This window comes from Pan paniscus, chromosome 1 (assembly GCF_029289425.2).
Source record: "Pan paniscus chromosome 1, NHGRI_mPanPan1-v2.0_pri, whole genome shotgun sequence".
NCBI lineage: Eukaryota > Metazoa > Chordata > Mammalia > Primates > Hominidae > Pan > Pan paniscus.
This window is the reverse complement of record NC_073249.2, coordinates 21,960,989-21,978,672: the sequence shown is the minus strand read 5'-3', so window position 1 is coordinate 21,978,672 and position 17,684 is coordinate 21,960,989. Positions and strand designations below refer to the sequence as shown.

The 17,684-nt window shown below is 38.9% G+C and overlaps 1 protein-coding gene across 4 annotated transcripts in view; it reads left to right on the top strand.

The window, feature by feature from the left end:
• ZNF678 (zinc finger protein 678) overlaps window positions 1-17,684 on the top strand; it is a 65,396-nt gene that overhangs the window by 2,626 nt on the left and 45,086 nt on the right. For 2 of the 4 annotated variants that reach the window (XM_055106009.2, XM_055106100.2), the window contains exon 2: window positions 16,590-16,682. The exons of the other annotated variants lie outside the window; for them this stretch is intronic. In XM_055106009.2, the coding sequence (XP_054961984.2) occupies window positions 16,590-16,682 (93 nt within the window). The remainder of the gene's footprint in view (window positions 1-16,589; window positions 16,683-17,684) is intronic. 4 annotated transcript variants of the gene reach the window in all.

The window sequence follows — 17,684 nt, the reverse complement described above, 5'->3', positions numbered from 1 at the left end:
CCGTGTTGGCCAGGATGGTCTTGATCTCCTGACCTCGTGATCCGCCCACCTCAGCCTCCCAAAGTGCTGGGATTACAGGCGTGAGCCACCGCGCCCGGCTCCTCAGCCACTCTTATCCTAGTCCTGAATTTCAGAATTGTCTGGGAATGGCCCAAGATGCCCACAGTGGCTATGTCTCTTGGAGTATCTAGTGAATTTTGGTTCCTGGGTTTTTTCCTCCCAGAGGACAGCCGATGGCATGGAGATGGAGCCTCTCAGTGAAGCAGCTGGATGTCCTGGGGCTAGAGAAGTCTTCTGGTACACCCTTCACCTAAAAAGCTAACCCCTTAGACATTCTCCCCCAACCCCCAATTTCATTGCCTGGAGACACATCAGTGGTGTTGGGAAAAGACAGAAATAATTCCTGCCCTCTGGATTCTCAGACTTGTGAAGGGAGAAAAACTAGTCCAAAGGACAAGCAATAACTACTCCAGTGAGCTGGTGCGAGAACATGCAAAGCAAAACATCCCTGGGGCACACCGTGAGGCACAGTGCAGTGTCTCCAGACAGAATGGTCAGTGAGCACTTCAGTGAGCAGAATGAGGGGTGGGAGAATGTCCCAAATTATAGGATAGCCTGACTTGACGCTTGAGTCGGATGTGTCTGTGTTCCAGGTAGCACTGCTTCTCCCTGAGTTTGTCACCTTAAAAAGATTTGTTCACTTATTTCATCATCAGTTTTTTATTAAGTATATATTACACTTTATCAGTAGAGCTTGAAAGGTTAGAAAATATTTACAAAGGGTATGAAAGTGGTGAATTCTAGGAAAAAATATGTAGTCATATATTTCATTTGTTAAAAACCTCATTTACCTTTTTCTTCATCAGAGTGAGTGTAGTAAGTTTCTAAGTTCTGTTCTATTTTAAGGGTGATTTCAAACAGAATCTCAGGGCTTAAGTTTGGGAATTCTATCGGGGAGAAAAATAGGAAACGTCTCTTTTTCATTATGCCTATAGGAAACTCACTTTCACAAGACAGTATGGTAGATTAATTGGTAAATTATATAGATTCATGAAACATCAGTTCCTCTTTTTTACAGGGTGGATAATTTGTGACATTAAATGTTCTGTATTTAATTATCTGGACATCCAAATTCAATGCTAAGTTTTAGGAGATGGGACATGGCTCCTCTTAGAAGGGTTCACATTTAGTAAGTGTTTCCTAAATGATCTGTTATAGAAATATTTAATTGACGTTTTTGTTATCTGAAAGGAATAGACACTTTTGCCTTTCCTTTTGAAATATAAAATGTAAGTGTCTTACAATTTTATTCCCTTTTATAAACACTGTCTTTGAGTGATTTTGCTGAATTCTTCAAACTGGGCATTTTCTCATTTAAAACTAAATGAATAGCCCTAACTGGAAAGTAGAAGTCTGAGCCCAGTGACTCTAAGTTAAGGCCAATCTTGAGCCTGCAAAAGAAGGTCATTGAAGGCCCAGTTCTTCCTGAGGAGCCTCCTCTGCAGGTGTCCCAGCCTGCTCACACAAGCACGGAAGAGCCCTTTACATTGAGAGAAGCTACGGATCTCCTGGAAAGTGGGAGATCCATAGGCAGATGCAAATGTAGTTGGGTTGGAAGACGGGTTCAGAAGCTCTTTCTGAGGATAAATTTCATTGTCCTGGGCTGTTTCTAGACTTTGTCAAATAAAGCTAATTTATATTTACATAAAAAGTTACTTAATTCTTTTTTTTTTGATTTTTTATTTTTATTATTATTTTTTCCTCCAGAATTTTTCTTTATTTTCCATTGTAGTTTGGGTGATTTTTAAAAAAATTATTATTATACTTTAAGTTTTAGGGTACATGTGCACAATGTGCAGGTTAGTTACATATGTATACATGAAAAGTTACTTAATTCTAAAGGAATATTGCAACGGGAAAAATACCAACTATATCTGCAGTCATCTGAAATGTTAGGCAGAAAAGGGCTTTATTTAAAGGGGAACACACAAAACTAGAAAGAATGTGGGAAGGGGAGGACAGGATGAAAGGTGCCAAAATTAGATCCTAGATCAGAGAATGTTTCACCCTGAGGTCAGCCTGTGTTTAGGAGGGGCATAAAGAGGAATTATTTGTTGGCTCAGGCTGAGTGTGTGTCAAAGTTCAGGGGCCTGTTGGAAAGAGAGAAGCTAACCCATTTATGCCTAGTGTTCCATTATTGGAGCACTAAGCTCGTGGGAGTTATTTATACTTCCTACTGCTAGATGACCCTACTGCTCAGGGTCATCACCATGGTCTGATTTTTCACACACAAAAAAATTTGCCACCTCCAGCATAAATGGGTTAAGCGGTGGTTGGTGAACAAGTACTTTTTTTTTTTTTTTTTTTTTTTTTTTTTACCACTAAAGAGAATTGTTCAGGTGATTGTTTATGAGACAAAAATGGGAATTTGCAATCCATGTCTGGCTTTGTAATAGGTTAAAAAAAAAGGGAGCATCATCTAAGTCAAAATGAGAAGAGTGTTTCTTTTCATTCAGCTGTTCTTTGAGAATATAAAGGATGGGGAATTTCTTCAATCACATGCATTTACCAGGATTGCCTACCCACCCAATCTTCTCCTGCCACTTTCCTTTGCTGTATACAGATCTTTCATTTGGCTGTTTTGAGATGTACTTTCATGACAAACTGGTACATGTTTTGCTGAGTTCTGTGAGGAGTTCTGTCAAATTATTGAACTTGAGTATGTGGTTATGGGAGTCCCAGAGTTACAGGCAGTCACTCAAGAAGTATAGGTGGGTCCCTGGTGCATGTGACTGGCCTTTGTAGTGGGGGCAGTGATGTGGGACTGAGGCCTGGCCTTGCAAGGTCTGTGCAAACTGAGTGGTGTCAGTATTGAATTGTTGAGCAACCAGTGGTGTTGGAGAATTGGTTGGTGATCAGGAAACTCCACACATCTGGTGTCAGAAGTTTTGTCAGAAGTGCAGGAGCGGCAGCTGGAGGCAGATGCCCTTTCTTAGCGAAGGGAGGCTCTGTTCTGTACACAGGCTGTCACACTGCACTGTCCTGTGATTCCAGGTGTCCTCCCGAGATGAGAGGGGACTGAGGACTTAGAGGTGTTGCTGGAGTGCAATCATAGCTAACTGCAACCTGGAAATCTTGGGCTCAAGGACTTCCTGCCTCACCCTCTGGAATAACTAGGACTACAGGCATATACTACCATGCCTGGCTAATTTGTAAAGTTTTTGTAGAGACAGGGTCTCAGTATGTTGTCCAGACTGGTCTTGAACTCCTGGCCTCAAGGTTTCTTTCTACCTCAGCCTGCCAAGGTGCTAAGATTATGGATGTGAACCCCCATGCCTGATCGGGACAACTTAATATGTATTTTTTCTTCTGCTTCTTGAAATATATGCAAATTTTTTTTACCAGCTAAATAAATTTGAATCATTCTTTTTAACTCATGGTTGTCTTTATCTAAGACCTGGATTCTGTTGCATTGTTTTTTGTTTGTTTTTTGATTTGGCAGAAATTTATTGTTTTAAAAATTTTTAAAGTTGATTAAGAGCACGCAAAAGTTGAGCCCAAAGAATAGATCTTTCACCACATTGGTTGAATTTATTGCTAAGAAATCTATTATTTTGTTGCTATTGTAAATTAGTTTTTTTTACTGGTTTATTGCTACTCTGTATAAACAAAACTGATATTTGTATGTTAATTGTATATTCTGCTACTTTACTGAATGCATTTATTAGTTTAAGCTATTTCTTGGTGGACTATTTATGATTTTACATATATAAGATTATGCCATCTACAAACAGTGACTTTTTTTCTTCTTTTCAATTTTGATCTTCTACGTTTTCTTGCTTAATTATCCTACGTAGGACTTCCAGTTCTATGTTCAAATAGAACCATTAGAATGGTCATAATATAGACTTGCATTGGTGTTTGTGCATTTGGAGGAGCAAACACCTCTTTTCATTTTTATGAACTGGTTTCAGTAGGTAAAGATCTTCATCTTTTGGGTCTCAAGCCTGATGAGATCTTTTCTGGCCTTGCAGTAAAAAGGGTTGTAGCTGGGTCACAAGGTTGCTGCCAAATCTGGAGTGGGTTTTACCTTTAGTGGGCTTATTACCAGGAGCACATGTGGTTGTGAGTCCTATCATGTTTTTGGGCAGACTGGATTGTCTTCAGGACTTTCTGTGGAGCAGGCACTAGGGCAGGGTTCTGCTATATGGTGGGCCTAATACCAGATGCGTGGATGAGTGTGGCTCCCACTGAGTACCTAGCAAGGTTTCCCCAGGTTATCTACAAACAGTGACTTTTGAACTGTTTTGTGTGGGTCACTAGTATGATGCCCTCAGCTTTTTTCTTATTCCTCATGATTGGTTTAGCCATTCAGTATTTCTTGTAGTTCTATGTACATTGTAGGCTTGCCTTTTCTGTTACTATGAAAAGTGGCACAGGAATTGTGATAGGGATTTGAGTTAACTTACAGATTGCTTTGGATAATATGACACTTCATTAATCAAAGGGCCTGTCTTCTCAAAGTGACTCTTCTTGATCTTGGGTTTTAGCACAGTTTCCTAATGCCCTGTATCCCAAAGCTCACTATACTGTCCAGGCTGTTCTTGAACTCCTGGCCTGAAGCAGCCCTCCTGCTTCAGTCTCCTGAATGGAGGAGATTACTGTCATGAGCCACTGTGCCTGGCTCTCTCATAAAGTTACTTTGGTTAATGGATGGCTGACTAGTTTTTTTTTTTTTTTTTTGCTGCAAGGGAATATAAAAGTAGGGAACTCCTATTCCATCATCTTGATAATGTCACTGTCTCCATACATTTCTGCCTTATTTTGTTCTCCTGTATGTTTGTGTGTTATTTTAGGTTCAAACATTAAGAACAACATGGTAGAATTTATACATTGTGTAAAAAGTAAATTAGATAGCTAGTAGGTACCCTATATATATTATAATATTCACCTGTAAGATTAAGTTTAGTGCAGACAAAAGGGCTTATTAAGATTTTCATCCACTTTTTTCAACCTCTGTCCAAACTATAATATAGTTTATGCCCAAATTTTTATTTTATCAGTTACTCTTAACCATATTTCACAAAATTTGTATTTTTTAAATTTAGAAATGTGAGGCTATTATTTGCTTTTAAAGGCTGTATTACAGGTTATTTATTTTGTAAAATAATAGTATCAATGTATTAGTAATATAAATGGTTATTTGTAGTGTAAATACTTATTCATTAAAATTTTGACATTAGAGAATTTTATTAATTATTGTAGCGCATTTTCTGTAAAATTGTACTGCCATACACCACAGGGCAATGATTCAGAATGCCTGGTCTGCATAGATGCACAGTCACATATGAACATGGTAGTTATTTAGAAAAATTCTTTTCTAGTGTTGTATCCATGTTCCAAACAAGATTTTATGGGTAAATGTTTCTCTCATTCTAGTTTTACAGTTCCATGTTAACTGTATTTTTATTTTAGGGTAGGTTCCTTGACATCGGTTTATTGTATTCTTGGTTTTACCTAAGCATTATTTTGGATGACAATGTGCAGCTTTTTATGTACAGTTTATGTCAATTTGCAGTTTAATTGCAATATGAATTAGCCATATGTGTATTCACAATTCAATTTAAGTTCAACAGAGTTAATGAAAACTAAGCAAACCAATGTTACATGATAAAGCCCCAGTCAGCTGTCTTATACTTAAGCAAATACACCGAATAATAGTTTGTAGCTTTATTGCTGCTTTTGTTCAAACTATGTTTTATATCCTCTGTGAACCAGGAAATTTCTGATATTGTCCTATCAGGCTAAAGAAACAAAAAGCCGGGCGCGGTGGCTCATGCCTGTAATCCCAGCACTTTGGGAGGCCGAGGCAGGTGGATCACGAGGTCAGGAGATCGAGACCATCCTGGCTAACATGGTGAAACCCCGTCTCTACTAAAAATACAAAAAATTAGCTGGATGTGGTGGCGGGTGCCTGTAGTCCCAGCTACTCAGGAGGCTGAGGCAGGAGAATGGCGTGAACCTGGGAGGCAGAGCTTGCAGTGAGCCAAGATCGCACCACTGCACTCCAGCATGGGCAACAGAGCGAGACTCCGTCTCAAAAACAAACAAACAGACATACAGTGATTATACTTTCAAGTGGCATTTTATCCCAGATACTCCATATGTAGACAACTATGCTCATATTTGTTTGTTTTAATAAGGCTGTGGTCCAAAACCTTACGTTTTTATAGAAATTAAAGCTTTTCAGTTCCATTCTAAAGAAAGGACAGCCCCATGATCTAAATCCAAAGGTGATGGCTTAGAGTGAGGACCATTTCTTGTTGACATGGAGATGGTTGAGTTGGTCTACAATAAATCTATGGGAGAGGCAGGTTGTGATGACTTGGAAGTGTTGGCTGCCTTCATGGTCTCAAAGTTCTTTGCCAAGTTCACCTCAGCAGTGCTGTACTGTTCTGCTGTCAGATTGGGAATGCTTGGCCAGTAGTGGTTCTCTGCATGGTCCAAAACTGCGGATGCTTCCTTGATACACTGCCTGCCAGAAATGCAATTGTAGCAAAGGAGGTCGGTAAGGGGACAGAAACTAGCTGGCCACTGCCTGGTGGGGAAGAGCGATGGGCACCCAATCCTAGCTCACATGCCAAGTGCCATCCTCATCCCAGTACCGAGGGGTGTCTCCCATAATGTGCACTGCCTGGCCTTATGTAAATAGAGAGCTCAGCTAAGGCCTAAAGTTGTAAAGGGGCCTTTCCGGAGCCCCAAGTGTGCTGGACAACTCACTAGCCATGGAAAGAGCCTGGTTCCTTGTGGCCACAGAGAGGCAATGATTGCTGCGTGCCCACATTGCAAGGCCTTCTGGAGTCTTCATGTGAGAGTTCAGCTCTGGCAACAGAGGACATTTCCGGTGTTAGAGATTCTTAGTGTCTGGCAGGTGGGAAACTGATTGATGGCATCTGCTGGCTTCTAGAGCACTGCCTGGCGATCCTTATCTGTGGGCCCCAGCCAAGGCACTTCAGAAAGCTTGATCTCTGGCTAGCATTCTGGACTGCGAGACAGCCTGGCTACAGCTAGCGCTGGATGGAGAGAGTAGAGTGTGGTGAGGTGGGAACAGTGTGCATTCTGCCACGTGGCATGGGGTTTCTTGTGATTCTGAACTACCCAGGTGCGGTGACAAGAAGGCAATCAGGGAGTGGAAACAGTCCGACTCACACACATGGTTATTTATTGTCAGTGGAGAGAAGTTCATTGAAGGAGATACAGCGTGGGGGTGGTGCATTAACGTAATTCTCAGGGCTGAAAATGCCACCTTTAATAATTTTTTTCTTAGGACCCCACAAGTGTGTCATTGTCTGTTTTTAATTCCATGTACAAACATAGTGCTCTCCTCAAATAATGGAAGTAGCACTATTATTACATTGGGAAGAGTGCGGCAGCACTTACGAATAAAAGCCCATTGACAGATTGAGCTCATAATGCATACACTAATTTATTCATGATATGATTTCAGGTCATGCATAATGTGTGCTTGTTAATAAAAATATGAATTTAAAAAATTAAACAGTTTCTCTTAAAATGCAGCTATTTTAGCATTGCTCTTTACATTATACCTAACATATATAAGGGTTTTTGACTCACACAAATGGTCCACAGTTTTAGTAAATGTCTATTTTTTCCCAGTAAACCATATTCTTAATACAAATGTTAGCACTCAGTACTGCTTTTTATTTTTATTTTTTATTTGTAACTTTTAAGTTCAGGGGTACATGTGCAGGTTTGTTACATAGGTAAGCTTGTGTCATGGGAGCTTGTTGTACAGATTATTTCATCATCCAGGTATTAAGCCTAGTATTCATTAGTTATTTTTTCTGATTCTCTCCCTCCTCCCACCTCTACCATCAGATAAGTCCCAGTGTCTTTTGTTCCTTTCCATGTGTCCATGTGTTCTCATCATTTAGCTTCCACTTACAAGTGAGAATATGCAGTATTTGTTTTTCTGTTCCTGTGTTACTTTGCTAAGGATAATGGCCTTCACCTCCAATCAGGTTCCTGCAAAGGGCATGATCTCATTCTTTTTTATGGCTGCCTAGGATTTCATGGTGTATATGTACCACACTTTCTTTATTCAGGCTATTATTGATGGGCATTTAGGTTGACTCCATGTCTTTGCAATTGTGAATAGTGCTGCAGTGAACATATACATGCATTTGTCTTTATAATAGAATGATTTATATTCCTTCAGGTAATACCTAGTAATGAGATAGCTGGGTCAAATGGTATTTCTGTTTTTAGTTCTTTGAGGAAGCACCACACTGTCTTCCACAATAGCTGAACTAATTTACACTCCCACCAACAGTGTATAAGGGTCTTTTTCTCTGCAACCGTGCCAGCATTTGTTACTTTTTGACTTTTTGATAATATCCATTCTGACTGGTGTGAGATGGTATGTCATTGTTGTTTTCATTTGCATTTCTCTAATGATCAGTTATGTTGAGCATTTTGAAATATGATTTTTGGTTGCATGGATGTTTTCTTTTGAAAAGCGTCTGTTCATTTCCTTTGCCCACTTTTTAATGGAGTTGTGTTTTGGTTTTTTTTAAGTTCCTTATAGATGCTGGATATTAGACCTTTGCCAGGTGCATAGTTTGCAACAGTTTTCTCCCATTCTGTAGGTTGTCTGTTCCTCTGTTGATATTTTTCTTTTCTGGGTAGAAGCTCTTTAGTTTAATCAAATCCCATTTGCCAATTTTGCTTTTGTTGAAATTGCTTTTGGCGCCTTTGTCATGAATTCTTGGCCCATTTTTATGTCCTGAATGATACTGCCTAGGTTGTCTTCTGGGGTTTTTATAGTTTTGGGTTTTACATGTAAGTGTTCTATCCATCTTCAGTTAATTTTTGTGCATGATGTAAGGAAGGGGTCCAATTTCAATCTTCTGCAAACGGCTAGCCAGTTATCCCAGTAACATTTATTAAATAGGGAATCTTTTCCCCATTGCTTATGGGGTTTTTGTTGTTGTTGTTGTTGTTGTTGTTGTTGTGATATAGTCTCACTCTGTTGCCCAGACTGGAGTGCAGTGGCACCCATTGCTTATTTTTATCAGGTTTGTCGAAGATCAAATAGTTGTATAGTTGTAGGTGTGCAGCCTTATTTCTAGGTTTTCTGTTCTGTTCCATTGGTGTATGTGTCTGTTCCAATACCATGCTGTTTCGGTTATTGTAGCCCTGTAGTATAGTTTGAAGTTGGGTAGCATGATGCCTCCAGCTTTGTTCTTTTTGCAAGGGATTGCCTTGGCTATTCAGGCTATTTTTTGGGTCTATATGAATTTTAAAATAGTTTTCTCTAGTTCTGTGAAGCATCTCATTGGTAGTTTAATAGAAATAGCATTGAATCTATAAATTGTTTTTGGGCAGTATGGCCATTTTTACAATACTGATTTTTTTTCTATCTTAAGCATGGAATGTTTTTCCATTTGTTTGTGTTGTCTAATTTTTTGAGCAGCATTTTATGGTTCTCCTTGTAGAGATCTTTCACCTTCCTAGTTAGCTGTATTTCTAGGGATGTTACTCTTTTTTGTGGCAGTTGTGAGTGGGATTGTGTTCTTTATTTGGCTCTCAGCTTGGCTGTTGTTGGTATATGGCAATGTTAGTTATATTCACACGTTGATTTTGTATCCTGAGACTTTACTGAAGTTGTTTGTCAGCACAGGGAGATTTTGGGGCGAGACCGTGAGATTTGTTAAGTATAAGATCATGTCATCTGCAAACAGGTATAGTTTGACTTCCTGTCTTCCTATTTGCATGCCCATTATTTTTTTCTCTTGCCTGATTGCCCTGGCCAGGACTTCCATTACTATGTTGAATAGGAGTGGTGAGAGAAGGCATCCTTGTCTTGTGCCAGTTTTCAAGGGGAATGCTTCGAGCTTTTGCCCATTCAGTATGATATTGGCTGTGGGTTTCTTGTATATGGCTCTTATTATTTTGAGGTATGTTCCTTCAATATCTAGTTTATTGAGAGTTTTAATCATGAAGCGTTGTTGAATTTTATTGAAGGCCTTTTCTGCATCTGTTGAGATAATCATGTTATTTTTGTCTATAGTTCTGTTTATCTGATAGATCACATTTATTGATTTCCATATGTTGAACTAAACTTGCATCCCGGGGATAAAGCCTACTTGATCATGGTGGATAAGCTTTTTGATGTGCTGCTGGATTCAGTTTGCCAGTATTTTGTTGAGGCTGAGGTTTTTGCATTGATGTTCATCAAAAGTATCAGCCTGAAGTTTTCTTCTTTTGTTCTGCCTCTGCCAGGTTTTGGTATCAGGATGATGCTGGCTTCAGAGAATGTGTTAGGGAGCAGTCCCTTCTCCTCAAGCTTTTGGAAGAGTTTCAGCAGGAATGGAACCAGCTGTTCTTTGTACATCTGGTAGAATTCAACTGTTAATTTGTCTTGTCCTGTGCTGCTTTTTGGTTGGGAAGATATTACTCAATTTCAGAGCTCACTATTTGTCTGTTCAGGGTTTGAATTTATTCCTAGTTCAGTCTGGGGAGGGTGTGTGTGTCCAGGAATGTATCCATTTCCTCTAGATTTTCTAGTTTATGTGCATAGAGGCATACATAATATTTTCTAATGGTTGGTTGTATTTCTGTGGCATCAGTGGTAATATCCCCCTTGTCGTTTTCTATTATATTTATTTGAATCTTCTCTCTTTTTTACTTTATTAGGCTAGCTCATGGTCTATTTTATTAATTAAAAAGAAAATGCCTCCAGGATTTGCTGATCTTTTGAATTGTTTTTCATGTCTCAGATTTCTTCAGTTCAGCTCTGATTTTGGTTATGTCTTGCCTTCTGCTAGCTTTGGGATTTGTACTTGGTTCTCTAGTCATTTTAGTTGTGATGTTAGGTTGTTAATTTGAGATCTTTCTAACTTTTTGATGTTGGCATTTAGTGTTATAATTTTCCATCTTAGCACTGCCTTAGCTGTGTCTTAGAGATTCTGGTATGTTGTATCTTTATTCTCATTAGTTTCAAAGAACTTCCTGACTTCCACCTTAATTTTATTATTTGCCCAAAAGTCATTCAGAAGCAGATTATTAAATTTCCATGTAATTATATGGTTTTGAATGGTTTTGAGTGAATTTCTTAGTCTTGATTTTTAGTTTGATTGTGTTGTGGTCTGAGAGATTGTTATGATTTCAGTTGTTTTGCATTTCCTAAGGAATGTCTTTCTTCTGATTATGTGATTGATTTTACAGTATGTGCCATGTGGCTATGAGAAGAATATGTATTTTGTTGGTTTTGGGTGTACAGTTCTGTGGATATCTATCAGGTCCATGTGATCCAGTGCTGAGTTCAAGTGCTGAATATCTTTGTTTATTTTCTGTCTCAATGATCTAATACTGTCAGTGGGGTATTAAAGCCCCCTACTATTACTGTGTGGGAGTCTAAATTTCTTGAAGGTCTCTAAGAACTTGCTTTATGAATCTGTGTGCTTCTGTGCTGGGTGCATGTGTATTTAGGATAGTTAGATATTCTTATTGAATTGAACCTTTTACTATTATGTAATGCCCTTCTTTGTCTTTTTTGATCTTTGTTGGTTTAAAATCTGTTTGTCAGGAACTAGGATTGCAAACCTTGCTTTTTTCTGTGTTTTATTTGCTTGGTAGATTTTCCTCCATCCCTTTATTTTTAGCCTACATGTATCATTGTGTGTGAGATGGGTCTCTTGAAGACAGCATACCAGTGGGTCTTGGTTCTTTATCTATCTTGACATTCTGTGTCTTTTTATTGGGGCATTTAGTCCATTTCCATTTAAGGTTAGTATTAAAATGTATGGTTTTGATCCTGCCATCATGATGGTAGCTGTTTATTTTGCAGACTTGTTCATGTGGTTGCTTTATAGTGTCACTGGTCTGTGTACTTCAGTGTGTTTTTGTAGTGGCTGGTAACAGTCTTTTCTCTCCATATTAAGTGCTTTTTTCAGGAGTTTTTATAAGGCAGATCTGGTGGTAATCAATTCCCTCAGCATTTGCTTGTCTTAAAAGGATCTTATTTCTTTTTTGCTTATGAATCTTAGGTTGGCCGAATATGAAATTCTGGGATGGAATTTCTTTTCTTTAAGAATGTCGAATATTGGTCCCCAGTCTCTTCCGGCTTTTAAGGTTTCTGTTGAGAGGTCCACTTTTAGTCTGATGGGCTTCCCTTTGTAGGTTACCTGACCTTTCTCTCCAGCTGTCTTTAACATTTTTCCTTTTATTTCAACCTCAGAGAATCTGATGATTATATGTCTTAAAGATGATCTTGTTTTGATGTGTCTTACTGGTGCGTTCTGCATTTTTTGAATTTGAATGTTGGCCTCTCTAGCTATGTTGGGAAAGTTCTCGTGGATGACATCCTGAAATACGTTTTCCAACTTGCTTTCATTCTCCCCATTTCCTTCAGGGACACCAATGAGTCTTAGATTCATTCTCTTTACATAACATGATATATCTTGGATGTTTTATTTGTTCCTTTTAACTCTTTTTTTTTACACTATTCTTGTCTGATTGTCTTATTTTAGAAAGTCAGTCTTCAAGCACTGAGAGTCTTTTCTCCATTTGGTGTATTCTGCTATTAATACTTGTCATTGCATTACAAAATTCTTGGAATGGGTTTTTTAGTTCTGTCACAGTTATGTTCTTTCCTATACTGGCTATTTTGTCTGACAGCTCTTGCATTGTTTTGTCATGATTTTTAGCTTTCTTGCATTAGGTTTCAATGTATGCCCGTAGCTCAGATGATCTTCATTTCTATCCATATTCTGAATCCTATTTCTGTCATTTCAGTGATCTCAGCTTGGTTCAGAACCCTTCCTGGAGAGGTGACACAGCCGTTTGGAGGAAAGAAAGCACTCTAGCTTTTTGGGCATTCAGGGTTCTTGCACTGATTGTTTCTCATCTTTGTTAGTTTATCTACCTTCAATCTTTGAGGTAGCTGGCCTTTGGATGTGCTTTCTTCTTCTTCTTCTTCTTTTATTGTATTTGATTGCCTTGAGAATTTGATTGTGGTAAAATGTGGATTCAGCCAACTGGTTTTGTTTCTGGCAGATTTTAGGGGGCCAGCACTCAGTTCCCAAATCTTGGACTTTGTGCTCTCTGGGAGACTTGTATTGAACCTTGTTTGTTTTCTGGCTCCTGGAGGTTTGGAATCCACTGCACTGTATATATGGTGGGGGGTGAGGTGCAGCAGCTGCAGCAGAGTGCTAGTGGGTGCTGGGGTGCTTGCCATGCTACAGGCATTCATTGGAATGGTGAAGGCAATACAGCTGGGGGTTAGGAGTGGCGGGAGTCCCTGTTGCAGAGTGTGTGTGCCATTGTGCTGGAGGTGGTGTTGGCTTAGGGCCAGGGTGCTAGTGGTGCAGGTCTGGGTGCTTAATCTGTGCCCTACAAGCAGGAGTGATTGCTCAGGGGAAGACCCGCTGTTCTCTGTGCAGTGTTAGTGCAAGGGTGGGGTGCTAGTGTGGGTAGGGCTTGCTGGCTCTGTGCCTGCCAAGGCTGAATCTGCAATGGTGGTTGGTGGGGGGTCCACCAGCGCAGGTGGACAATTAAAATAAAACCTGCCCATATAGACAAGCACCAGCAAAGTGATGTGGGAAGTTACCATGGCCCTGGGGGAAGCTGCAGTATGGGGAGGGAACAGACAGGCTTGTGCATGGTCATAGGGGTCATCTCGCTGGAGCTCTTCACCAGTCGGGCATAGTGCATCAGTGCAAAAGCTACAGTGTGGGCCCCCAGGACACCCAAGACTGCCCTGCAAGCAGACATGGCCAGGCTGGGGCCCCAGGATAGGCCAGCAGACCAAGGGATGCTCAGGTCAGACCAGCGCCATCTGATAGGCAAGACAGCCCTGTGGAGATCAGATCTGACATTTCCCCTGGGCTGCTAAAGTCTCCTACTGGAGCAAGTTGAGCCTGTGGGGATGGTTGGCCAAGTCCACACTTCACTACAGATGCTTCTTTATCAAACCCTTTGGGCTCTGCATCAGCTGGCTTGCTATCTCTACCAAGTAGGGGTTGCAGCTCTAAGGGACAGCAGCTCTACCTGCTAACTCAAGTGTCTCTGGTGGTCGAGGGGTCTCTTCCTGCTCGGGGTTCCAGAGGCCTATGAGAGTGGATTGCTTCTTGACGTTCAACTTGTTCTCCTGGAGCTATTGTGGTCCAAAAATGAGTCCCGGTGTACAGTAGCCCCATGCATTGTTTCCAGCTTTCTGCCGCTTCAGACCAGCTTCTGTGTCTTCCCTCTGTCCACTCTCAGCGCCTTTCCTCTGAAGATCTGTTAAAAGCATACCTGTCATCTCAGTCCGTCTGTGAGAGCTGTTCTACCTGGCTGCATCTAGTTGGCTATCTTGCCCTCCCCTGCTGCTTTTTAAAATAAAGCAAAATTGACTTTCATTAGTCATACTTTCACCTTTAATACTAAAGCAAATGATATAAAATTGAAGTTATTCAAACCTAAATATTTTTGACAGAAATTATATCCATATTTCTGGAAAAGCTGTTAATGTCCTGATACACAGTGAATTTTTGTTATCGTTACTTTTGATGCCTTTATGAAACTAAGGGCTTCCTTGAGTCTCTAGTCTTTCTGTCAAGAATATTAACATCATTCTTTTATGAGGAATGAAAGTACATGATAATTTATCTAACTTCTAAGTCTATTTAGGCCAAAAATTACTACAAAAGGCCAGGCACGGTGGCTAATGCCTGTAATCTCAGCACTTTGGGAGGCCAAGGCAGGCGGATCATCTGAGGTCGGGAGTTCTAGACCAGCCTGACCAACGTGGAGAAACCCCATCTCTACTAAAAATACAAAATTAGCCAGGCGTGGTGGTGCATGTCTGTAATCCCAGCTACTTGGGAGGCTGAGGCAGGAGAATTGCTTGAACTTGGGAAGCAGAGGTTGCAGTGAGCTGAGATCGCGCCTTTGCACTCCAGCCTCAAGAACAAAACTCCCTCTCAAAAAAAAAAAAATTTTTACCACAGAAAATTGATAAATTAATATTGCAAGAGTGATACATTTAGAGTATGGACTTCTATATAAAGGTCATGTACAATTTTCATTGGATAATTTTCAAAGTCTTCAATATGAATGCTGAAATGAAAAAGGTTTAATAAATATGAAGAAAAGGAGGAAAAAGAATAGAAAATGTAGTATGGTTTCTTAGAAATATAAAATCCTTATATTTATTTATAATTTGTATCCTGTCAATTGCTAAGAAAAGTATTAGGGCTTGTCATTAAAATTATATTGAAGTATATTATACATATATAAATATACATAAGTTATAAGTATATAGCTTGATAAATGTTAGAAAATTCTGCAACATACCTAGGTAACTAGCCCTCAGTTCAAGAAGGAGAGCATTAAAAAGAGGAATAAAGAAAGGAAAGAAGGAAGGAAGGAAGAGAGGAAAAGAAAGAAAGGAAAAATTAAAGGAAACATGGATTACTAGAAATCTAGATGCCCTCTTGTAGTTTCTGCCTATCCACCAAGTGCAAACATTACCCTGATTTCTAAAACCATTAAGTAGTTTTGTCTATTTATGAACTTTATGGTCATAAAATGTGTACTCTTTATGATTGGCTTCGTTCACTCAACATTCTTAGTGGCGCATTGCTTCTTTTTCATCCATAATCTAATCTATCTATACTTATTGCTGTATTGTATTCCATTGTATAAAATCAACTTGTATTGTTGATAAAATTTCGATTGTGTCTAGTTTGGGACTATTATGAATACTCTTGCTTTGAACTTTTTAGTGCATGTCTTTGTTGCCAAGGTAGTCACATTTCTGTATGCTAGAGACCTAGAAAAAGTGCTAGATTATAGGTTATGCGTATGTTCAGCTTTAGTATATACTGCCAAATGGTTTTCTAATGTGGTCCTTACAATTTACATTTCCACCAGCAGTGCATGAGAGTTTCATTTGTTGTACATCTTGGCAAACATTTCGTATGTTTTCTTTTTTCATTTTAATTATTTTGGTGGCTATGTAACTGAACTGCATTGAGATATAATTTGCATTTCCTTGATAACTAATAAAGTTGATGTCATTTTATATGTTTAATGGCCATCTGAAGGTAATTTTTCTTAAGTATCAGTTTAAGACTTTTGCATTGTTATATTGCATTGTCTACCTTTTTCTTATTAATTTGCAAATACTCTATACATTCTGGATACAAGTATATTGTCAGATATATACACACGCACACACACACACACACACACAGAGGAATATCTTCTTCCACTCTAGTTTTTTATTTTCTTAATTTTGATAATTTCTTAAATTGAATGTAGTCACATCAATTTTTCTTTTTTTCTGGTTATTTTTGTTAATTAATTTGTTATTATATATGTATATATGTGTGTATGAGATAGGTTTTACTCTGTCACCCTTGGTGAAGTGCATTGACATTGTCATAGCTGACTGTAGCCGCAAACTTCTGGACTTAAGCAATCCTTCAATCCTTCCATCTCAGCTTCCCAGGTAGCTAGGACCACAGGGGCATGCCACCTGCCCAGCTAATTTTTTTTTTTTTTTTTTTTTTTTTTTGTAGAGATGCATTCTCACTATGTTGCCCAGGCTGGTCTTGAACTCCTTCCCTCAAGTGATTCTTCTGCCTAATCCTCCCAAAGTTCTTAGATTACAGGTATGAGCCACCACACCTGGTCCTGGTTTCTATTTTTAAAAGTTTTGCCAGTTATAATACATATGTCACTCTTATGTTTTCTTCTAAGAGCTTTATAATTTTAACTTTTGCATTCAGAGCTACAGTCATCTATAATCAATTTATGTGTGTGGCCTGAGATAAGAATCAAGATCTTTTCTGTGTGTGTGTGTGAATGTCTAATAGGCTTGGCACCACTAGTGCCAGTATAAGACATTATTTACTTACTGCACTGTCAACTTTGTCATTAATAAGTTGGTCATATATATTTTGTAAAAGTAGTTCTTAAAAGGATTATATTTTAGTTGAAGGTTAATTGGCAATTTCTGATAGGTAAAGTCTCTAGTTTTGTTTGTTCTGTTTATATTGCATTCTGGCTTTCTTAGAAACCTAAAGCACTGGAACTGCCACTATAATAGCCTCCCTGTTAAGATTTTTAAACACTTGTTTTTATTTATTTTACATATTATGTATCTGTTGCTCTGACTCCTTAAAGTTGGGTCTATTATTTCTAAGTTCTATTGGTAACCTTTACATCTAATAACTGTTCACAGCATACCTGATGTCTTATTTCATGTGTGATTCAGTAGACATCCAGGCAACAAATATTATATTTATGAACCCCTACTATTAATTCTTCCTTTTCTATAATGATAACTTTGCAACAATTCAATAAGTCCATTTTAGAAAATTTCTTTTTTTTTCTTTTTTTTGAGACGGAGTCTTGCCTTGTCGCCCAGGCTGGAGTGCAGTGGCACAATCACAGCTCCCTGCAACGTCCACCTCCCAGGTTCAAGCAATTCTCATACCTTGGCCTCCCAGGTAGCTGGGATTACAGGCAATTCCACTTTTGATTTAACTTTGTCAGGAGTTCCTTGACCACTGTCAGAATTGATGACTCATTAGAAAAACTAAAAACACTTAGAAAAACTGTTACATTTATGGCTACAATTTATTAAATAGAAAAGATACAGATTATATTTA